This window comes from Pongo abelii, chromosome 1 (assembly GCF_028885655.2).
Source record: "Pongo abelii isolate AG06213 chromosome 1, NHGRI_mPonAbe1-v2.0_pri, whole genome shotgun sequence".
NCBI classification, from domain to species: Eukaryota; Metazoa; Chordata; class Mammalia; order Primates; family Hominidae; genus Pongo; species Pongo abelii.
This window is the reverse complement of record NC_071985.2, coordinates 225,896,317-225,920,000: the sequence shown is the minus strand read 5'-3', so window position 1 is coordinate 225,920,000 and position 23,684 is coordinate 225,896,317. Positions and strand designations below refer to the sequence as shown.

At 53.0% G+C, this 23,684-nt stretch overlaps 1 protein-coding gene across 1 annotated transcript in view; it reads left to right on the top strand.

Annotated features, from left to right (window-relative positions):
• Positions 1-17,870, top strand: part of SLC45A1 (solute carrier family 45 member 1) — a 24,958-nt gene extending 7,088 nt beyond the window's left edge. Inside the window, exons 3-9 of the mRNA XM_002811542.5 lie at positions 340-432; positions 857-1,081; positions 4,405-5,132; positions 9,456-9,609; positions 11,840-12,016; positions 13,515-13,720; positions 17,452-17,870. Coding sequence (XP_002811588.2) covers positions 340-432; positions 857-1,081; positions 4,405-5,132; positions 9,456-9,609; positions 11,840-12,016; positions 13,515-13,720; positions 17,452-17,718 — 1,850 coding nt within the window. The 3' untranslated portion in view covers positions 17,719-17,870. The remainder of the gene's footprint in view (positions 1-339; positions 433-856; positions 1,082-4,404; positions 5,133-9,455; positions 9,610-11,839; positions 12,017-13,514; positions 13,721-17,451) is intronic.
• The last annotated feature ends 5,814 nt before the right edge of the window (positions 17,871-23,684 follow it).

Sequence of the window (23,684 nt, the reverse complement as noted above, 5' to 3'; positions counted from 1 at the left end):
CATGCCAGGCTCTCCTTGTCGGAGGGTCCAAGTCATAATGCTTGGTGTCATGCGTGCCTGGAAGGTCCTGAAATTGCTTGGATTCCCAAGGAAAGTCGTGGCTGCTTAGGGCCTTAGGGTCCAAAGTGGAGGATTTAAGGAGATGCCGAGCGATCCCAAGAGTCTGCTGAGCTTTGGTTTCCGAGTTCAGGGTTTTGTCACTGACTCTGTTTCATCATCTTATTCTTTTGATGCACTGGGGGTGTTTGAGAGCAGGCACTTCAGGAATGTGGAGGCTGATTCGATGTCCCCATGTGCCATGGGGACCCTGGCAATGACCGCTGGCCTGCTCTGTTTCAGGATTCCTACTGCAGCCTCTGTTGGGTGCTTGGAGTGACCGGTGTACCTCAAGGTTTGGAAGGAGACGCCCTTTCATTCTTGTCCTGGCTATAGGTCTGTTGTTTTGGCATGGAAATAAAATGGAGAGGAAAAAAAAAAGGCCCCAACTGCTTCCTTTTAGGAAAATTTAAAAAATGTTGACCAAAGCAGTTACCCAGATAGCTCTGGGCCCGCACTGGTGTGAGGCAGGGAGTGCCCCACAACCTGGCCTCAGTTAACTGTGAGAATAGATAGCTTTGATCATTTTTAAAAATGAGTTGATAACGTTCATCTCATTTCTTCTCTGCTTAATGAAATAAAAACCCCATCCAAGTGCAAAATATATGGTGAGTTTGCAGGCGGCTTTTCCACTGGGCTGTGCTTGAGGTTTAAGTTTTAAAAATTCTTGGGTCCTAAAGATTCTAGACATAAGTCGTGAGCTGCCGGGGACAGAGCTGGTCTGCATTTTCTTGGAGTGACTTTGTTTCTCTGTGTCCAGGGGCACTGCTGGGCCTCTCGCTCTTGCTGAATGGCCGGGACATTGGCATCGCCCTGGCTGACGTGACCGGCAACCACAAGTGGGGCCTGCTGCTGACCGTGTGCGGGGTGGTGCTGATGGACTTCAGCGCCGACTCGGCGGACAACCCCAGCCACGCCTACATGATGGATGTGTGCAGCCCCGCGGACCAGGACCGAGGCCTGAACATCCACGCCCTCCTGGCAGGTGAGTCTCCGCAGCAGGGCCGAGGCTGAGTCTGTAGGGCTGCAGGCTTCAGACGTGTGGCTTTCAAGGCCCTTCCTCACTCCCTGATTTAACAAAGAAGCTGGGAGAATTCCAATATATGGAGAAACACTGAAGTGATTGAAAATACATATCTCACACAACACATATCAACCACAACCTATGCTGTTGTCACATAAACAACAATTATAGGTCTATAAATTCAAATGTTTATATTCGTGGATTCTCATTGTTTGAGGTAATTATGTTCTACGAGTCACCACAAATACTGAATTAGCAAACACCGAGTCTCACTCCTAGGAAAAATACAGGGTTAGGTTCCTGTGAGCCTCTGGTCACAACGTTTTCATCAATGGATCAACACATAACCTTGTTGTATGTGTTTCTGTTTAAAACCCCTTATTTCATCTATGCCTTTGGCTGATTAACATTGAATTGATGGCCGACAGTGCTGCAACTCAAGCCTGAACGAAGCGTCACTGTCGCATGCATTTTCTGCACAAGGCACATCCGGCTTTCTTGCACCTGGAAACGTCAGACAGCTTGGGGGCCATTTAAACAGTGAAACACCGACAAAAAACACAAAAATGTAAAAACGGTGGCACTAAATAGACCACACAAAAAACTCTTGTTTCAGTCAGGCGTGGTGTAATCCCCACACTTTGGGAGGCTGAGGTGGGTGGATCACCTGAGGTCGGGAGTTCGAGACCAGCCTGACCAACATGGAGAAATGCCATCTCTACTAAAAATACAAAAAATTAGCGCGGCGTGGTGGCGCATGCCTGTAATCCCAGCTACTTGGCAGGCTGAGGCGGGAGAATTGCTTGAACCCGGGAGGCGGAGGTTGCAGTGAGCTGAGATCGCGCTATTGCACTCCAGCCTGGGCAACAACAGTGAATCTCCATCTCAAAAACAAACAAACAAACACCAACTCTTGTTTCCAGTATGAGCGTGGAGACGAGAAGGCAGAGCTCAGCCCTGCAGGGCCTCAGCTGGACCATGCACCCTTGGAAGCGCAGGTGTTGTGCTGTTCTGTTCAAATCCTTGAATGATCATGAGAGCACCATGAGGATTGGTTCTGAGTTTATCTCACTAAATGAGGAGGTGAATTCACAAATACAGAATCTACAGATCATGAGGATTGAGTGTGTGTGCATGGACACACACACGGCTATATATATGCCATGCATATATGTATGTATATATACACACTTGTGGCATGCTTAATGGCAAAACAGGAGAAATGTTCCCATCAAAGTCAGGAATGAGGCAAGAATGCACCCATCCCACAGAGTCACTGCCATTAGGGACACAAACAAAAGGTGTGAGGTCAGCGCCACTGGTCTCTGGGGCTGGACGTATGGAAACTTCAAGAGAATTAGCTGCAAAGCAGTGCAGGAGTTGAGTATGATGCTTAGTTATCAATGTACTGTATAAAAATCAATACTGGTCGGGTGCGGTGGCTCGGGCCTACTCTCAACGCTTCGGGAGGCTAAGCCAGGAGGATTGCTTGAGTTCAGGAGTTTGAAACCAGCTTGGGCGAACAGTGAGACCCCATCTCTAAAAACATAAAATTAATTAAATAGATAACTCTAGCTTTTCTATATAAAATACTTGCCTTGTTACAGAATAAAATGGAAGAAAAATATTCCATTTAAGATAGCAACTGGGGCCGGGCGTGGCAGCTCATGCCTGTAACCCCAGCACTTTGAGAGGCTGAAGTGGGTGAATCACTTGAGGTCAGGCGTTCAAGACCAGCCTGGCCAACATGGCAAAATCCCATCTCTACTAAAAATACAAAAAAATTAGCCAGGCGTGTGGTGTGCACCTGTAGTCCCAGCTACTTGGGAGGCTGAGGCAGGAGAATCACTTGAGCCCAGGAGGAGGAGGTGGCAGTGAGCCGAGATGGTGCCACTGCACTCCAGCCTGGGCGACAAGAGTGAAACTCCGTCTCAAAGAAAAAGAATAAATAAAAAATAAAGTTCATCTGAAATCTGACCTTGGATAAGGTCACGAACAGCAATGGTGTCTTTCAGGAGGGGAGGAGGGAAGGTAAGTAGAATCATGAGCGTGGGAAGTCAAGAATAATAAAATGCCTGGGGGGCAGTGGGGAGGCAGAAAGACTCCCAAGTCTAGAAGGACAGAGGCAGAGAAGGGACGGGACTGGGGCTTTTAAATGGACACGCAAGTGAAATGAAAAGGCCCATCTGGGACAAAGGAAGGAAGATCTACAGTGAAACCTCGAAATAATGAGATCCATGGTTATGCCACCCTTAGCTACATGTGGAAGGCTGAGCTGGGCATGTCTGAAGCCCAGGCCTGTCCACAGAAGTTCTTATTTGAAAGGTAAACCCCTAATGTGGCCAAGTCTTCCCTAAACCAAAAATCCCATGCTGGTAGCAGGCAGGTTCCTCCTTACCAGCAGCGGTAAACCGAGAGAACCCTCCTCTCCTCTCAACACTAGACCGACTCAAAATGTAGCTGAACTCACAATAAAACAAAATAAAACACTGGATCCCTGATGGGGTGGGTGTCGTGGACCCGCAGCTGGAGTGGCACCCCTGCGGCTTCCCTGGCTCTTGCCATCGAAGCACAGAGCCTGGCTGGAAGAAGCCGCAGTGTTTGGAGGTAAATCTGCCCACTACTGTTGGCTGGGTCCCCACGGCATCGCTCACAGTTTCCTGCCGTGCTCCATGGCCAGGGCTGGGCTGGCTGGTGCCCTGAGGCGTGGAGCAAGAACAGAGCAGGAACTGATCCCTGCTTTTCTGCTGTGGGCTGATAGCTCAGAGATCAGAGAGCTGCCCGCCAGGGTGTGGGCAGGCAGGACCCATGTGTGGTCACCAGAAGGGGTGACTCTCCTTATGGTGTTCTGTGCATGGGGACAAACACCCGCATGCACACGTGTGGTCGGCTGTGTGTGAGCCATGGGGTCGGCCCTGAGCTGGAGGGGCCCTCGGAGGGAAGATGTGTCCGGTGTCAGCATTTGCTCCTGGGGCCTGAAAGGTTATGGGGAAAGTGGAACAGGCAGGAAATGGAAGGGGATGTGGGCAGGTGGTCACTGCTGCTGCCAGGGGTCATGCCAGGAAGGGCCCTGCAGGTGGCTGTGCAGGGCAGGAGGGGGACCTCCTCAAGGGGCCCGCCCTGGGAATCCCGTCCCATTTTGTTGGGGTTTAGGTGGAACAGGTTCTGTGCCCACGTCCCTGGAATGGCGTTGGCTACCTTCATGTCCTTCTAAGAAACGGGGCCACCGTGCTTGGGGCTTCTCCTCTGGCAGAAGGGAACTCAAACCCTGTCTCTTTCCCCAGGTCTCGGAGGAGGCTTCGGATACGTGGTTGGCGGAATCCACTGGGATAAAACGGGCTTCGGGAGGGCCCTGGGGGGGCAGCTCCGTGTCATTTACCTCTTCACCGCGGTCACCCTGAGCGTCACCACCGTCCTGACCCTGGTCAGCATCCCTGAGAGGCCGCTGCGGCCGCCGGGTGAGAAGCGGGCAGCCATGAAGAGCCCCAGCCTCCCGCTGCCCCCGTCCCCGCCCGTCCTGCCAGAGGAAGGCCCCGGCGACACCCTCCCGTCGCACACGGCCACCAACTTCTCCAGCCCCATCTCCCCGCCCAGCCCCCTCACGCCCAAGTACGGCAGCTTCATCAGCAGGGACAGCTCCCTGACGGGCATCAGCGAGTTCGCGTCATCCTTCGGCACGGCCAACATAGACAGCGTCCTCATCGACTGCTTCACGGGTGGCCACGACAGCTACCTGGCCATCCCCGGCAGCGTCCCCCGGCCGCCCATCAGCGTCAGCTTCCCCCGTGCCCCCGACGGCTTCTACCGCCAGGACCGTGGACTTCTGGAGGGCAGAGAGGGTGCCCTGACCTCCGGCTGTGACGGGGACATTCTGAGGGTGGGCTCCTTGGACACCTCTAAGCCAAGGTCATCAGGGATTCTGAAGAGACCCCAGACCTTGGCCATCCCGGACATGGCCGGAGGAGGGGGTCCCGAAACCAGCAGGAGAAGGAATGTGACCTTCAGTCAGCAGGTAACAGCAAATGTCGGGGGAACCGAGGCTCAGAGGCCGGCATTCGGGGGTCTCCTGGTCAGTTACATGACGAAGAGGGAGAGTCCCTCCAGGAAGAAATTCCTGGCTGTTATGGGGGTGTTATCAAGTGCTTTGGCCTAAAGAGAAAAGCCTTAGAGGCCAGGGGTGGTGGCTCACATCTGTAGTCCCAGCACTTTAGGAGGCTAAGGCAGGAGGATCGCTTGAACTCAGGAGTTTGAAACCAGCCTGGGCAACGTGGCGAAACCCCGTCTCTACTTTTTAGTATTTTAGTATTTTTAAATAATACTTTTAAAAAATATTTTTAAAAAATACTTTTTAGTATTTTTTATATAAAAAGTAGCTGGGCTTGGTGGCACACATGTGTGGTCCCAACTACTCTGGAGGCTGAAGAAGGAGGATGGCTTGAGCCCAGGAGGTTGAAGCTGTAGGGACCCATGATTGCACCACTGCACTCCAGCCTGGGTGACAGAGCAAGACGTTGTCTCAGAAAAAAAAAAAAAAAAAAAGACAAGCCTCAGAAACGTGACGTCTTCCCTTGCCTGTTAGTGAACAAGTTCTGGGACTGAGTCCACCTATGAGTGAGTGAGTTCAGGGCATCTGTTAGGTATCAGGTGGCTTAAAATCCTGGCTGGGAGTGACAGTGACAACTCTTTTTTTTTTTTTTTTTTTTTGAGACAGAGTCTTGCTCTGTCGCCCAGGCTGGAGTGCAGTGGCGCGATCTCGGCTCACTGCAAGCTCCGCCTCCCTAGTTCACACCATTCTCCTGCCTCAGCCTCCCGAGTAGCTGGGACTACAGGCGCCTGCCACCGCGCCTGGCTAATTTTTTGTATTTTTAGTAGAGACAGGGTTTCACCGTGTTAGCCAGGATGGTTTTGATCTCCTGACCTCGTGATCTGCCCTTTTCTGCCTCCCAAAGTGCTGGGATTACAGGCGTGAGCCACTGCGCCCAGCCAACAACTCTTTTAAACACTTACGTTTGCCCAAATGTAATTCAGGCTGGGCCTGTTCTACTAGTGAGTTTCTTACAGGCATAGTGTGCGCCCCACTTGTTTCTGGTATTTTTCCTGAGATGTGCGGGCTCCAGCCTGTTTTGGCGGTGGGAATCCTGTGCCAATACATCCAAGTCTTCGTTGACGGTGGAAACAAAATGTGAAACCTGCAGATGTGTCTGGGATCATCCCTCCTGGCGCCTGACATCGGTTAACTCCCGGAGGCTGCAAAAACGGGAATCTCCAGGGCAGTGCCATCTTCCGCGAAGGCTGAGAACCTTCTGGAAAGCTGATTAAGTTGTATTTTCTATGCGTCAGATGGGCTACAAGGCCACCAACTGATCTGTGGGGTTTCACGGGCTGATTTTTATTTTATTTTTATTTTTTTGAGACAGAGTCTTGCTCTGTCACCCAGGCTGGAGTGCAGTGACGCGATCTCGGCTCACTGCAACCTCTGCCTCCCGGGTTCAAGTGATTCTCCTGCTTCAGCCTCCCGAGTAGCTGGGATTATAGGCACCCACCACCACGCCCGGCTAATTTTGTATTTTTAGTAGAGATGGGGTTTCACCATGTTGGCCAGGCTGGTCTCGAACTCCTGGCCTCAAGTGATCCATCCACCTTGGCCTCCCAAAGTGCTGGGATTACAGGCGTGAGCCACCGCACCCGGCCAGAATCCATGGTCTTTAAGTAAAGAAAGGTTATTCTCTTATTTAAAGTAGACATAAGAGTTACTGGCCTGCCCGCCCCAGCGGATGTTGCAGGAGGAGAGTGCATTTCGGTAAGAATGTGGTGTTCCCGGTCCTACAAAGCCGAGTCTCATTTGCCTTGTCCCTCCAGGGAGGCAGCTGGAAAAGCCGTGTAGCCTGGAGACCTAGCCAAGGAGACACTTCACTCGGCCGCAGACATACGTGGGCCGTGTCTCCTGAATGAAGTAGACCCTGCTCTGCCCGGCCCCATCCCATTGGGTTTAAATGGGACCTGGTCCTCAGTTCATTCCCCCGTCAGGGGTTCAGGTGTCCCGTCTCTGCCTAGATGACTTCCCTGATTTAGTCGGAGGTTAACTAGAGATGGGGCTTGCACTGTTCATTTTCTTTTCCTTTCCTTTCCTTTTTTCTTTTCTTTCTTTTTTTTTCTTTTTTGATTATTTTGTCTTGTTTTGTTTTTTACTTACTTTTTAAAAAAATGTAGAGACAGGCTCTTACCATGTTGCCCAGGCTGGTCTTGAGCTCCTGGGCTCAAGTGATCTACCTGCCTTGGCCTCCCAAAGTGCTGGAATTATAATAGGTGTGAACCACCACGCCCGGCCTTGTTTGGTTTTGTTTTGAGACAGGGTCTCACTTTGTTGCCCAGGCTGGAGTGCGGTGGTGCATTCACGGCTCACTGCAGCCTCAATCTGCCAGGCCCAAGTGATCCTCCCATCTCAGCCTCCTGAGTAGCTGGGACTACAGGTGCGCACCACCACACCCAGCTAATTTTTTATTTTTTGTAGAAACGGGGCCTCACTATGTGGCCCAAGCTGGTCTTGAACTCCTGGGCTCAAGCCATCCTCCCACCTCTGCCTCTCAAGGTGCTGGGATTCCAGGCATGAGCCACCGCACCCAGCCCTGTTTTCTCCTTGGAGTGAGCAGGATAGTGCCTTTCATTTGCTTTTCTCTGGTGTGTGTGGCCGGGGTGTCTTCACGCCTGCGTACCGTCTCAGCGTGAGGAAGGACACTGCCCAGGCGTGCGCAGGCCTCACAGGGACATCTATTGAGCTTCCTGGTGGCAGCAAGGACACAGCGAGCTCCCGTCTGGAAAGGGTTTGAGGAACTGGAAATCACTGGAGAGCCAGGGAAGTCCATCCTTATCACGGAAAGAGGTTTTCTAATCGCTCATGTTGAGGGCACCGTCAGCCTCGTTGTGGATGATGCTGGGGTAATTAATCTGGTCTTTGTCAACACTGGATCGTCCCAGACTGTTTCACAAAGTTCAAACTGGCTTTAGATCTGGTTCTTTAGGTGTGGTTGAAAATCTCATCTTCACCCCCTTTTTCTGTTTCCTTTCTCCTTAGAGTGTAATTTATGCATCAGTTCTTTGAGGAAAGTAAAAATCATGAGCTAAATATAAACACATCCAGGCTCAATGAAGACAGGCGTAACTGCAGCGCTGTTCCTCCGCAGGCGTGGGGGACGCGCTCTGCTGATGTGGGTGTTCTGGGAGCCGGCACTGCGGCCTCTCAGCTTCCTTTCCCACTGGGAGTATCCAGGGCGGACCACACCACAGACACCCCAGTGGAGCCGGGCAGCAATGCCTCTTTGCTGCCCATCAAACATCTAAATTCAAAAACGACTAGTTCCCCAGGGTGGGAGGATCACTTGAGGCCAGGAGTTTGAGACCAGTCTGGGCAACATAGTGAGACCCCATCTCTGTAACAATTTTTAAAAAATTAGCCAGGTGTGGTGGTGCTCGCCTGTAGTCCCAGCTACTCGGGAGGCTGAGGTGGGAGGATCACTTGAGCCCAGGAGGTCGAGGCTGCAGTGAGCCATGACCGTACCACTGCACTCCAGCCCGGGTGACAGAGCGAGACTGTCTCTAAAACAACAAGAACAACAACAACAACAACAACAAAATAACAAGCTCCCCTGACTAGAGTCTGTACCCCAAACCCAAGCAGGGCTACTTGGAATGAAACCTTCTCATTCCAGGAGGAGTTTGCAAACCTAGTGAAGATGTCCCTGGAATATTGTTCTTGAGCCCCAGAAAGAAATCTAAGCCCCTCGCACCTGTTTCCATCCTGCTGACCGTGGGGCGTGTCGCGTGCTCTCTGAGACCCTGTCAAGGGCTGAGGTGCTCATGTGGGCAGGGCCGCCCTGTATTCTGTGTGGTGGGGGTTCCACCTGTCCAGAGAGAATTTTGAACACATGTTCCTGGTGGCCACCTTGAAATAAGTCTTTCTCAGCCTTCTCTTATGAAAAAGAAAGGACTTCCTAAGTGTGTGGATCTGAACTGACCCATGTTTTTTCATTTCAAATGTATTTTGCATTTTGCAAAGTCTTATCTTACTCCCTGTGGCACAGATCGTGTCCTGTGGCCACACTGTGGGCACACCTGAAATGGAATTCTAGTCTTAGCTGCTCCGGGGTCTCGGAAGCGATGCCCTGAAGTCGTTCCTCTGAGTTGGTGTCGATGCGGGGCTCATGCCGTCTGATAAGAAGACAGACCCGTGCAGCCTCCGTGTGGTGTTTCCGAGAGCACATTCCTCTGAGCAGAGCAGAGTCCGCGCTGTGTGATGGGGGTGCGGGGCTCTGATGAGGGGTTTGCGGGCTCTCCCCAGGTCGCCAACATCCTGCTCAACGGCGTGAAGTACGAGAGCGAGCTGACGGGCTCCAGCGAGCGCGCGGAGCAGCCTCTGTCCGTGGGGCGCCTGTGCTCCACCATCTGCAACATGCCCAAGGCGCTACGCACCCTCTGCGTCAACCACTTCCTGGGTGAGCTCCCGGCCAAGCGTCCCCATGAGTCCTGGTCCTGCTCAGGGCTCTCGCCCCGCTGGCCTCCCAGGATGCCCCTGAGCCTCCCTTCCCAGAACCTTTCTGAGTTCACCAGCCACCCACAACAGCACCAAGGGCAGGCCTGGGGTGCTGTGGCTGCCCTGGAGGGCTTTTCTCCGGGGTGCCTGCCCTGCATAGCCCCAGACTAAACCAGGTGTCACCATTGAGAGCCACATAGCTCACTCTGGGCCCGACACCTGGGTCTCCACAGAGCCAAAATTCTCATTACCAGAAGCCCTTTGGACAACTCCACAGTGAAATGATGGACCCACACCTTCCCACCTTCCCACCTTCCAACTTTGTCTTGCTCTGTCTTCAAGCACAGACCCCACACCTGCCCGCCCATGTCTATTGCTGTTTGTAAATTCACATGGCTTGGCCTTTGAATGACCATTGAAAAGCACCAACTTGCATTTCGTTCCATTTAGTCTCTTTCCGCTGTTGAGTGGTTGAATGTTTGAGCATGATTCAGAATTTGAGGCCGGGCGCGGTGGCTCATGCCTGTAATCTCAGCACTTTGGGAGTCCGAGCCTGGTGGATCACGAGGTGAGACGATTGAGACCATCCTGGCCAACATGGTGAAACCCCATCTCTACTAAAAATACAAAAATTACCTGGGTGTGGTGGCGCATGCCTGTAGTCCCAGCTACTCGGGAGGCTGAGGCAGGAGAATTGCTTGAACCCGGGAGGCAGAGGTTGCAGTGAGCCGAGATTGCACCACTGCATTCCAGCCTGGGTGACAGAGCAAGACTCCGTCTCAAAAAAAAAAAAAAAAAAAAGAAGAATTTGAGATAATCTAGGGCTCTCATACATTGTGGGACATAAATCAACATGACCTTCTAGAAGGCAACTTCATAATGGGTGAGAACCTTAAAAATGGTCCTACCTTTTTTCCCTATGACCTTACTCAGTATTCTGTGCAAGCTCATAATCAAAGACTATATTCAGAATATGTATGCAAAGTGTTGATCACAGCATGGTTTCAGACAGCCACAGACTGCGATTGGGGGATAGAGATGTCCAACAGTTGGGGAAGGGTTAAATATATTAGGGTGCACCCACACTGTGAAATATTTTGCTTCCATCAAGACGAGTCTGTTTAATAATTCTTGATGGCATAGAACATTGTAGATGATAATTCATTATGGTTCAAGGGGGCCCATAAATACCACCTTCCTCTACCAAAGAAGGAATTCCCATGGTTCAAGGGACAGAGTGCTAAGCACATCCACCAGCACATCCATGTCTGTGCTTCCCGGTGGATTTCTCCCAATTAAATGGACCCCCTCCCCTGCACCACCCAGGTAGCTGGAGCACCTCCACTGCTACCCTTGCCTCATGTTTATAGAAATATTTGGTGGTTTAAAATAAAAAAAATTGTAAGGAAACTCTGTTAGTCTGCTCTCATGCTGCTAATAAAGACATACCCGAAACTGGGTAATTTATAAAGAAAAGGAGGTTTAATGGACTCACAGTTCCACATGGCTGGGGAGGACTCACAATCATGGCAGAAGACGAAGGAGGCGCAAAGGCACATCTTACATGGCGGCAGGCAAGAGGGCATGTGCAGGGGAACTCCCATTTATAAAACCATCAGATCTCATGGGACTTACTATCATGAGAACAGCATGGGAAAGACCCACCCCCATGATTCAATCAGCTCTCACCAGGTCCCGCCCACGACACACAGGGATTATGGGAGCTACAATTAGAGATGAGATTTGGGTGGGGACACAGCCAAACCATATCAGAAACGAACACAGTTTTAAATTGCATGTTACTTTTTTTTTTGAGATGGAGTCTCGCTCTGTCGCCCAGGCTGGAGTGCAGTGGCATGATCTCAGCTCACTGCAAGCTCCGCCTTCCAGGTTCACACCACTCTCCTGCCTCAGCCTCCCGAGTAGCTGAGACTACAGGCACCCGCCACTATGCCCGGCTAATTTTTTATATTTTCAGTAGAGACAGAGTTTCACCATGTTAGCCAGGATGGTCTCGATCTCCTGACCTTGTGATCCGCCCACCTCAGCCTCCCAAAGTGCTGGGATTACAGGCGTGAGCCACCGCACCCAGCTGCTCGTTACTTTTATAACCAGTAGACACATGTTGGTTAGAGAAAGGGCGGAGTGCTGGCCTTTGCCCCCGAGGTCATGAACCCCTTTCTTTCTTCCAGGGTGGCTGTCGTTCGAGGGGATGCTGCTCTTCTACACAGACTTCATGGGTGAGGTGGTGTTTCAGGGGGACCCCAAGGCCCCGCACACGTCAGAGGCGTATCAGAAGTACAACAGCGGCGTGACCATGGGCTGCTGGGGCATGTGTATCTACGCCTTCAGTGCCGCCTTCTACTCAGGTACCCGCCGCCAGCCAGGCTGGCACGGCAGTGAGGGCTTTGGTTGGGTCCATGGAGCATGTGAAATGAAGGCAGGTTCATGGCCGTATGATTGCAGACACTATATCCCAATTTGGGGGATGCCACTGTCTTTCCTGGCTGCAGGACACTGGGCCTGGGGGAGCCGGGCTGAAGAAATGGAGCCTGTGGGCCTCAGGCCTCCGAGAGCTGGTGGCCTATGGGGGCACAGGTGCTTGTCAGGACCTGGCTACACCAGCAGGCTGTAGCGAGGGCGAAGTGGGGGCCCTGGGGGAACCCCGAGGCCATGCCCAGGCAGCGTGCTGTCCACTAGCCTGCAGCTCCTTCCCACTTCGATTCAAGAAGCAACCGGTCCCCAGGGAGGTGGGGGCAGGGGTGTGTGATCGTGGAGCGTAGGGGTGGGCAGGGGCCAGGGTCCCAGATGACTCTGAGGTTCTCTGTCTGTGGAGTACCCTTGGAGCACAGTGCTGAGTTCACACCAGGGCGAAGCCGAGGTGCCATCCCCATGGGGCCTGGCCGGTAGCGTGCACCGGGCAAATGTTATCCCAGAGGTCCGCACAGTTTTTCTGCAAAAGGCCGGAGAGTGGGTGTTTCCAGCTTTGCCGGCCCAGCGGTCTCTGTTGCAGCCCCTCACTGAAAACCAGACACGGGAAACCAAGTGGGTGTGCCGTGCGCCAATCAAACAGCACTGTGTTCACTGAAATACGAATTTCATGTGATTTTCATGTGTCACAAAATATTCATCTTTTTTTGAGTTTTTAAATTAATTTTTTTTTTAATTTATGAAACTAGGCTGCAGGCTGGACTTCGCCTTCGAGCCATAATCTGCCAACTGCTTTATTTTAGTTGCCCCCATCTTTGTGGGTTCGAGCCCCAAAGTAGAGGGTCACTGAGGGGCTGCGACAAGAAGAAATTTGTCAGATCTCACTTGTGAGTCCATGGGGCGGCACCTCGGGTGTTGGGTTCCCCCATAGCCGTGTGGCCTTGGGGCGTGGGGAACTGGCCCCGTTTTATCTGATTCTAGGGAGGCCCGTTGCTGACATCCATGTTGTCACATCATCTTGGGGGCGTAAAGATGGTGGCCGTGTACCGGATGGGCTGCTGTTGTGCCCATAATTACACAGGAACACAGAGGTTTAGCTCGAGACCCTCAGTCCCTGAGCCCTTTTGGTGTCACAGCCCCAAGACTCCTCCACCTGCAGAAGCCCTGGGGGACCTGGCCCAGGCTGGTGTGAACAGGACACCCTGGTCCTGCCATCTATCCAGACAGCCCTCTCCTGGGCACCCACCAGAGTTACTGGGGCGGTCTCTCAGCTCCCCTGGGTCCCCCAGGAAGTACTTTCTGGTCTGGGGCAAGTGACCTGCCAAGCCGGGTCCCACCACTGCTAGCTTCAGGTCAGCCGCGGGGAGGTGGCGCTGGAAGCTGAGTTCCCGGAGGCTCTGGCCGTGTGGCACTGCTCACCCTGTCTGTGGCCCGCAGCTATCCTGGAGAAGCTGGAGGAGTTCCTCAGCGTCCGCACCCTCTACTTCATCGCCTATCTCGCCTTCGGCCTGGGGACTGGGCTCGCCACCCTCTCCAGGAACCTCTACGTGGTCCTGTCGCTCTGCATAACCTACGGGATTTTATTTTCCACCCTGTGCACCTTGCCCTACTCGCTGCTCTGCGATTACTACCAGAGTAAGAAGGTAAGTGCTCTCCCTTGTCTTGCTTCGGGTCTGCTTCTTGGAGAAACCCCACCTGAGAACTGTCCCCCAGGACCAGCTGCACAATCTGCAGAGCCCAGTGCAAAATGACGACTGTCAAGACAGCGACAGCAGAGCATTAAACCAAGGGGGGCCCTTCTGAGCATAGGGCGCGCCCCCTGTCTGTAATCCCCTCATTGCTTTATTAGCAGAAGCCTCCAGCCCACCCAGGCTCTGGGTCGGGCTCTGTCCTTCCCAGGGATGTGGGGAATGGGAGGCTGCCCCTTCCTACTCCATTGTCAGGCCACCGGGTCTCCTGTTGATGTCTGTCCCAGCCATTCAGGGTGGGGCTTATGGGGAGGCAGTGAAGCTCGGAAAACTTAGCAATCCAGATCGATAATATGTTAATGCAGTATTTTTAAAAATCAGAATTCTTGCCAAAAATCCATGGAGAACAAAAACATCTTTTTTTCTTTCTTTTTTTTTTTTTTTTTTTTTTTTGAGATGGAATCTTGCTCTGATGCCTGTGCTGGAGTGCAATGGCATGATCTCGGCTCACTGCAACCTCCGCCTCCCAGGTTCAAGTGATCCTCCTGCCTCCGCCTCCCAAGTAGCTGGGACTACAGGCACGTGCCACCATGCTCAGCTAATTTTTTGTATTTTTAGTACAGATGGGGTTTCATCATGTTGGTCAGGCTGGTCTCAATTTCCTGACCTAATGATCTGCCTGCCTCAGCCTCCCAGAGTGCTGGGAATACAGGCATGAGCCACCAAGCCCGGTCCAAAATTTTAAATAAAGAGAAGATCAGTTCACCGTGTACTAGGGGTTCTGATAGCCAGCTCAGCTCCTGATCCTTTTTCTATGTGAACTTCAGTTCTGTCCTTGAATCCTGACTAGATGTTTCTTGCCCTCTGGTCTCAGAATTCTCTTGGCTTTTATTCCTCAATCCACTTGCCAGTTTTATCACCTCACCCTTGTTCCTCATGGCTTCCCATCAAGCCGTGGGTATTAGGTGACAGTGTAATTTATTAGACGTTGGTTTTGGCCAAATACTGGGCATGCTTTAATAACAACCAAACCATTTCATTATTTGGAGTGCCCTGAGTACCTTATCAAGCAGATTAAAAGGATATGGTACCCGTCCTTTAGAAAAGGACAGCTAAAATCTTGTTACGGATTATGGATTTAGCATAAAGAAAAATAATCAGGCATAAATTAAGAGTAAGAGAGGGGGCCAGGCGCGGTGGCTCACACCTGTAGTCCCAGGTACTTAGGAGGCCGAGGTGGGTGGATCAGCCAAGACCAGCCTGGCCAACATGGTGAAACCCTGTCTCTATTAAAAATACAAAAATTAGCTGGGCGTGGTGGCGGGCACCTATAGTCCCAGCTACACGGGAGCAGGAGAATGGCGTGAATCTGGGAGGCAGAGCTTGCAGTGAGCCGAGATTGCACCACTGTACTCTAGCCTGGGCAGCAGAGCGAGACTCTGTCTCAAAAAAAAAAAAAAAAAAGATAGTAATACTTTGAAAAAAAAAGGATAAGTAACAGTGCCGAGCCACCTCATATTGGAGTCTGAGGCAAAAGGAAAAATGGCATTTAAAAGGCCGAGCACAGTAGCTCACGCCTGTAATCCCAGCACTTTGGGAGGCCGAGGCAGGTGGATCACTTGAGGTCAGGAGTTCAAGATCAGCCTGGCCAACATGACGAAACCGTGTCTACTAAAATACAAAAATTAGCCGGGCATGGTGGCCCGTGCCCATAATTCCAGCTACTTGGAAGGCTGAAGCAGGAGAATCGCTTGAACCTGGGAGGCAGAGGTTGCAGTGAGCCAAGATTGCGCCACTGCACTCCAGCCTGGGTGACAGAGGCTATGTAAATAAATAAATAGGCAGGGCGCGGTGGCTCACGCCTGTAATCCCAGCACTTTGGGAGGCCGAGGAGGGCAGATCACGAGGTCAGGATATCGAGACCATCCTGGCTAACACAGTGAAGTCCCTTCTCTACTAAAAATACAAAAAATTAGCCAGGCGTGGTGGCGGGTGCCTGTAGTCCCAGCTACTTGGGAGGCTGAGGCAGGAGAATGGTGTGAACCTGGGAGGCGGAGGTTGCAGTGAGCTGAGATCGTGCCACTGCACTCCAGCCTGGGCGACAGAGCGAGACTCCATCTCAAATAAATACATACATAAATAAATAAAGTGCCTTAAATTTTTGTTGATATTTTGCTCAGCATAGACTTTTAATGGCTGTATTGAGATATGCACCATCTAATAGTGTGTGATGTGCACCGTTTGGTGGTTTCAGCACACGCAGAGTTGTACAACCATCACCACCATCAATTTCAGAACAGTTTTGTCACCCCAGGAAGAAACCCGTCAGCCGTCACCCCTCTGACCCTCCCACTCTCCCAGGCCTAGGCGACCACTAACCTACTTCCTGTCCCCATGGACTTGCCTATTTGGGACGTCTCCTGTGATGGAGTCAGGCAGTCTGCGGCCTCTCGTGTCTGGCATCTGTGGCGCAGCTGTGGGCTTCGAGCTCCATCCATGCTGTTTCCTGGGTCAGCGCCTCATTCCCTTTTATGGTCACAGAATGTTCCCACCATAATTTTCCTTTGCAGTGACTTTGAAATTTTAAAATGCTGCAGTGAAATATTACCTGGACAGCCTGGGCAACATAGTCACACCCCATCTCTAAAAAAAAAAAAAAATTAAAAATTAGCCAGGTGTGGTGGCATGCACCTGTAGTTCCAGCTACTCGGGAGGCTGAGGTGGGAGGATCACTTGAGCCCAGGAGGCTGAGGCTGCAGTGGGCTGAGATCGTGCCACTGCACTCCAGCCTGGGCAACAGAGCAAGACCCTGTCTCCAAAAAAAAAAAAAAAAAAAAAAAGAGAAAAGAAAAAAGAAAGAAAAGAAATGTGGCCTGGATTACTGAGTCTCTCTCCCTTTTAACCTCATGCCTCAGTTGCCTCCCCCAGGCCTGGGCCTGATTTGTTTTAGGGAGTTTGGAGTCTGACAAGTTCAGTCGGGCTGGCCCTGAGCACAGCCCTTCTGATGGAGTAGAATTGGCACAGGGAAGCTGCAGAGGAGGCCCAGGCTCCCAGGTCACAGCAATGCCCACTCACGCAGCACCTTGCAGGCCGGCTGGTGCTGGGGGAGCCGAGTGAGGGAAAGCCATGCCACCACTCCCCACCGTCACTCTGCACAGACCACACTCTCAGCCACTGTCCCCCAGCGCGGCATGCAGGGCAGGGAGAGTGAGTGAGTGACGTGCCCGAGCTGGAGGCCACAAGGACCTCGGAACCTCGGACAGAGGACCAGTGGCTGTCATGGGCAGAGGACTTTGGGGGTGTGGGGCAGGTCCCATCCTGGACGAAGGTGAAGGAGGGGATGGCAGGAGTGGAGCGGCCGCCTGACTGGGCAGATTGGTTTTCTTTGGGTGAGAGGACGGGGCGGAGCTCAAGTGCTGAGCGGGGAAAGTGTCTCCCGCCACCTCGGCCCGTGGGAGCTCAGCCCTCTGCCCCATTAGTCATGGATTCTTTTCATTGTCGTCATCTCTCCGAACACAAATATTGTTAAACTCTTGGCTGAACTCCCTGTGCATGTCGGCGCAGAAAAATGTGAGGCCGCTGTGCGTGGGCCGCCGGGGCCTCCTGGGCTCACAGGACACACGGAGCTCGGTCACCTCGTGCTGGCCGCGGCATGTCTCGCTGACACGTTTCTTCCTCTGGGTCAGTTTGCAGGGTCCAGTGCGGACGGCACCCGGCGGGGCATGGGCGTGGACATCTCTCTGCTGAGCTGCCAGTACTTCCTGGCTCAGATTCTGGTCTCCCTTGTCCTGGGGCCCCTGACCTCGGCTGTGGGCAGCGCCAATGGGGTGATGTACTTCTCCAGCCTCGTGTCCTTCCTGGGCTGCCTGTACTCCTCCCTGTTTGTCATTTATGAAATTCCTCCCAGCGACGCTGCAGACGAGGAGCACCGGCCCCTCCTGCTTAACGTCTGACATCGCGGAGCCTCAACTCTGGACACGCGCCTTCACCTGGGGGTCTGGAGCAGGCCGACCAGTGAGGACCAAAGGGCCTTGTTGGACAGGGGGACAGGCTGCCTACTGGAATGTAAATATGTGATAAAAAAATAATAAATGACAGCGGCAAAGCCTATGGTTTCTAGGCATTGCTCTCCGGTGGCTGAGAGGTCCCCATGGGATTGAGTTACCCTCCTGAGGACTTGGGCAGGGGGAGGTTTGTAAGAATCTTTTTTTGAAAGTAAAGGTGTAATTCAATGGTTCTCAACCAGGGGCAATTTTGCCACCCCACCCCCACCCCCAGGAAGACATCTGGCAAAGTCTGGAGATAGCTTTGGTTGTCACAACTCAGGGATGCTGTAAACCTCCCACGGCACACAGGACCGCCCCAACAGCAAGGAGCTAGCAAGACCCAGATGTCAATCGTGCCGAGGTAGAGTGAGCCTGGTCTAACTGGACCATACATTCTGTACATTGCTTCCCAGGGTAGAGTCACAGCATACAGGTCTTTTGGATCAGAAGGCCTCATATTCATTCACTTGTCCATTCATCCATTTATTCTCTCATCCATTCATTCATCTACCCATCCACATATCCACCCATCCACATAACCATCCATCCACTCATCCAAATATCCTCCCATCCAAATATCCAGTCATCTATATATCCATCCATCCACATACCCACCCATTCATCCATCCACATAACCATCCATCCACTCATCCAAATATCCACCCATCCAAATATCCACTCATCCAAATATCCACCCATCCAAATATCCACTCATCCAAATATCCACCCATCCAAATATCCACTCATCTATATATCCATCCATCCACATATCCACCCATCCACCCATCTAAATATCCACTTCTCCATATATCCATCCGTCCGTCCATCCATCCATCCCTCCATCCCTCCATCCACATATCCACCCATCCATCCATCCACATAACCATCCATCCACTCATCCAAATATCTACCCATCTGAATATCCACTCATCCACATAACCATCCATCCACACATCCACCCATCTACCCATCCACATAACCATCCATCTACTCATCCAAATATCCACCTATCCGAATATCCACTCATCCATATATCCATCCATCCACATATCCACCTATCTACCCATCCAAATATCCACTTCTCCATCCATCCATCCATCCATCCATCCTCTTATCCGCTCATCCACCCTCCAGATATCCAGCGAGTGCCTGGGTGTGGCAGACAGTGGTTGGCCTGGGAATCCAGCTGTGAGTATCCACTCTGCCTTGCTGGAACTGATGTGAGAGGAAGGGAGACACGTGGCTTGCTGAGGCTCTGTGCAGCGCAAGAGCAGGGAAGGAGGACGGGGTGGCAGTGGCGTGTCTGGGTGGCCTCAATAGTGAGGTGCCATTTGAGCAGTGCCCTGATGAAGCCAGGGAGTGATCTCTGAGGTGAGCACTTGCTTGACAGGCTCGAGGGAGCATAGGCACCAAGATGCTCGGATTGTAAAATGCCCCAAAAGTTGAAATCTCAAAGCGGTTGGAGCCGATGTGGCTGGCCAGCGCCCACCCTGCCCTTTGACTCCACAGGCAGGGACTAGGGGCTGGAGGGCATGGTTCGGGTCATTCTTCCCCCTCCATCCGCCAAAGGTTCATTCCACAGATGGACACCATGTGCCTGCTGCGTGTGGGCGTCGCTGAGCCTGGGTCTGCCCTGGCTGTGCCCACTGCCTCCCAGTGTCCCTTTATGGGTCTGGCAAAGCTCTCGCGAGTGTGGCAGTCCCTCGCCATCTGGCCTCCAACCATCTTCGTCACCTGGCGCTGCGAGCTCACCGAGGCCCCTTCTCAGAGGCCTGGGAGGGCTCCTCCACGCATGGTGATTAATGGCCACGAGGGGTCACGGCCGGGTCCCTGTTGTCGCCAAGCTGGGCCTGGCCTGGGATTGTGCAGCCCCCAGTTCCCTCGCTGCATGGCTCCTGCGTTCTGGGGACATATAAGACATCCCTGACCACAAATCCAAAACAAACGACAGGGGTTCTGGGGCCTGTTGCCAGCCTTGGAGAGTCTGGCGTTCATGACAGTGTCTTATCATCTTGCTGTGACCAGTTAGGGCCAGTCAGAAAGGCTACCTCCCCACCTGGGCCACAGCCTTCCTCCCAACCACGGCCTCCCCACCTTGGTTATGACTTTCCCACCTGAGCCCTGGCCTCCCCCATGGGCCATAGCCTTCCTCAGTGCCACTGCCTGCTGCCTCCTGGAGCCCCACCGCTCCTCTCTGCGCCCCTGCCGGACTCCTGGCCTCCTGTCTACCCTCACATCCATCTTCCACCCTAAAGCTGGGGGGCTATAAACACAGGCCTGAGCCCATCCCCTCTTCTAGTCTTCCATGACACCTATCCTGGCTCCCCAGAGCCTAAGGAATCAGGTAGAAACTCCTTCCACCAAACAGAGCCCAGCCCATCTTCCCGAGCCGGCCACCCGCCACGTTGCCAGCCCCCTGTACTACAGTCACAGAACCTTTGTGGGCCACAATCGGTTCCTGTGTTTAGGATCTTCCTGCAGGCCAAGTCCACCTCTTCTCTGCCCATCAATATCTGATTCATCCATGTAGACCTGTCTGAAATGCCACTTCCTCCGCGCAGTCCACCCTGCTTGGAGCCAGTGATTCTTTCCCTTTGCTTTCATGTGATGCCGCTTTACCCTTCATGCTCATGAGCTCAGTGAAGCGGGTCTCACTGTCCCTGATGCACATGTAGCTGAAGCACAGAGAGGTTTAGTGGCTTTTCAAAGTCACACCGCTCCTTTGGGCCTCCGTAGACCTAGGCCCTGTTAGTCCCATGCTTTTCCTGGAACTGCAGACTTACCCTCCCCGCATTTATGTTACTTGGAAGAGCTTCAGACTTTCTAGAAAATGTGGTGTTGGGTGGCTGTCCTCTGGTCTGGGCTGTCTTTGCCCAGAACTGGTCAAAATGAAGAATAAGGGGCTTCCCTCTTACTCTTGGCTTGTCAAATCCTAGGCTTTCTTCCTAGAACTTTCTAACAAAACACAGATTGCTTCTACACGTGGGAATCGTCCCTGTCAGCCTCCCTTTTCTGAGAACCTGCCCTGCCTCCCGAACTGTGGGGAGGCTGCCCTTGACCTCCAGGTCTATTCCTAGCAGATGGCAGTGGGAGCAGCCACTGGCTCCAAACCACGAGGCCTGGGACTCACTGAGAGCCACATTCGTTTGACTTCCACATCTCAGAGAGGATTGCTCTCTACTTAAAAATCAAGCTGCGGGCCGGGCACAGTGGCTCACGCCTGTAATCCCAGCACTTTGGGAGGCCGAGGCGGTTGGATCACGAGGTCAGGAGATCGAGACCATCCTGGCTAACACAGTGAAACCCCATCTCTACTAAAAATACAAAAAATCAGCTGGGCATGGTGGTGGGCGCCTGTAGTTCCAGCTACTTGGGAGGCTGAGGCAGGAGAATCGCTTGAACCTGGGCGGCGGAGGTTGCAGTGGGCTGAGATTGCACCACTGCACTCCAGCCTGGGTGACAGAACGAGACTCCATCTCAAAAAAAAAAAAATCAAGCTGTGATGATGAGGGTAGTCACCGCTGCTTGCTGTTTGTGGAGTCCTCACTACACACGAGGCCACGTGTCAATGAATCTTAATCCATTCTCTGATCTTGCTGGGAAAGAGGTATCATTTCCCCCATTTGACAGCCCTGGATCCTGAGACGAGCAAACCCAGTACCTGGCCCAGGTCACAACAGGGTGGAGTTTGAGCCCAGGGAGTCTGAGTCCAGCTTCATGCTGCTGAGTGCCTCAGGAGCGCTGTGAGCCGGCCAAGCCCCTGAGGGCGGGCAGCTTCCCTCCCCGCCTGTCTCCTGAATGCTGTGCTGCTGCAGGGAGGTCTTGGGCTTGCTCTCCAGGGAGCTCAGCTTGGAGGGAGCTTCTCATCCTATTCAGAGGCGAGGGGACAGCGGGAGAAGGCCTCTTGCTTTATCGGCCAGTGCTCCGTGAGACTCGTGTTTCTCAGGCCACTCAAAACAAAAACCGCATCACCAAGATCTGAAGCCACTCCTGACTTTCCTGTCAGCAAACTTGGAAAGTGGCTCCCATTCCTTGATGCCACTCAGAAACGAAACACACCTAACAGCCATCGAGCACTGCCCACAGCACTTAGCATGGAAACTGAATGTCATCAAAGGAATTGTTGCCCTAGAGGTCATCGCCTCCCTGGGTTTTGTGTTTCTACCTCCCTAGGCTGTTGGGCTAACCCTGGACCATTCCCTGGGGAACCGGGACAGGGTAAGGTGGCATTCCCACACTCAACAGGCTGGGCTACAGGTTTCTGGGGGAACAGAGGTGATTTCCCTGGAATATGCAAGAACTGACAATTGCCTGGGCCCCCCACAGTCGGGAGGTCCTGGCCCTCCCTGCACCTGCTCAGAGTGTGTCTGCCGAATCCACTCGGGCGCGTGGGGTGTGACGTATCATCCTCAGCAGGGAGCAGGTGGAGGGCGTCCGCAGAGGGAAGGAGCAGGTGTCTGGAACTGGGGGTGGGTACTTTTGTGGCACACAAGGACCCCCAGCAGCTGCTCAGGGGGCTTTTCGGGGAGTGGGGGCGCGGTTAGTTATGGGAGTCGTGATTCTTGGAAGTCATCCACTGCTGATGCCATCCTGGGATTCTCTTCCACACAAGGAACATTGAGTTCCTACCGGGTACCTCCCAAACCCTGAGGGATGCAGCAGAGAACAGAAGAAACCTCCTGTTCTCTAGACAAGGCCTTTGCCCTCATTCTCACAGCCATGCCCGCCCTGCCTGCCCACAGCCATCAGCCTCACCTGCCCACACTGAGCCCCCTCCTCCCAGCCATCTCCACACCCCGCTCTGCTGGGGCCTATCCAGTTGCCTGATCTCTGACCTGCCCGTCCGGCTGCCTGCCTCCAGCAAATGTCAGATCTCTTACACAATGCTCACTGTCAAACCCTCCAGCCTTCCCCACCATCGCCAAGGGGGGCCTTGACTCGCCCCTACGCCAGGGCCGCAGGTCTTGTGGCGGCCGCGGGCCCAGGGCAAGCACCTGGACCTTGTAACGACTGCCACCTGGTGGCCAAGATGGGGATGGACTCTGTTCGACAGCTGCCCAGCAGCAGGGTCCAAGGGGATGGAGGGGGCTGGGTGGTCAGGTGCCCAGAAAACAGTGGGATAGGCAAGAAATGGCCTCAGGAATCCTCTCTGGGACAACTAAAAGGTGCCCTAAAGGCCTCTTTTAATTTACTCCAATGGATACTTAAACCCTAGGGGTTCACCAGAAGCTGATTCCCCAAGCCCCATTCCCCACTTCTAAGATGGTATCAACCAGGGCTGGAGTCAGAGGGACTTCAGGGCCCACGTGGCAGGCACAGTCAAGAGAACGTGAAGGGAGGGTCTCCAGGTGCCCAGCAGAGGCGTCCCTGGGAAGCCTTCCTAAGTCAACTCAAAAGGTCCTTCTATCTGGTCCTTCACACCCACTTTCCAACAGCACATCTGGACTGGCAGCAAGGAACCTTGCCCTGCAGAGCCCATCTATCTATCCATCCATCCATCCAGCAGGGTCCATCCATCCATCCATCCATCCATCCATCCATCCATCCATCCATCCAGCAGGGTCCATCCAGCAGGGTCCATCCATCCATCCATCCTTCCATCCCTCCAGTATCTACAGAGCAAGTGCCTTCCACAAAGAACTTGGTTCATTAAGAAGGGGCCCGGGTGCCTGTGCACACACAGAGCTGGGCTGCGGGAGATACAGGGGGACTTCTGCAGCCTGGATCCCTGAGGTGTCAAAAGGAAACAATAACCACTCTTGACAAAGACAGGCCCTAGAGAAGCCAGCTTGAGTTGGAGGACCAGACAACCAGGGCCCAGAACTTGAGTTGCCAAGGATCCCAGGGCAGCTAGGAACCCAGCAGGGATTCAG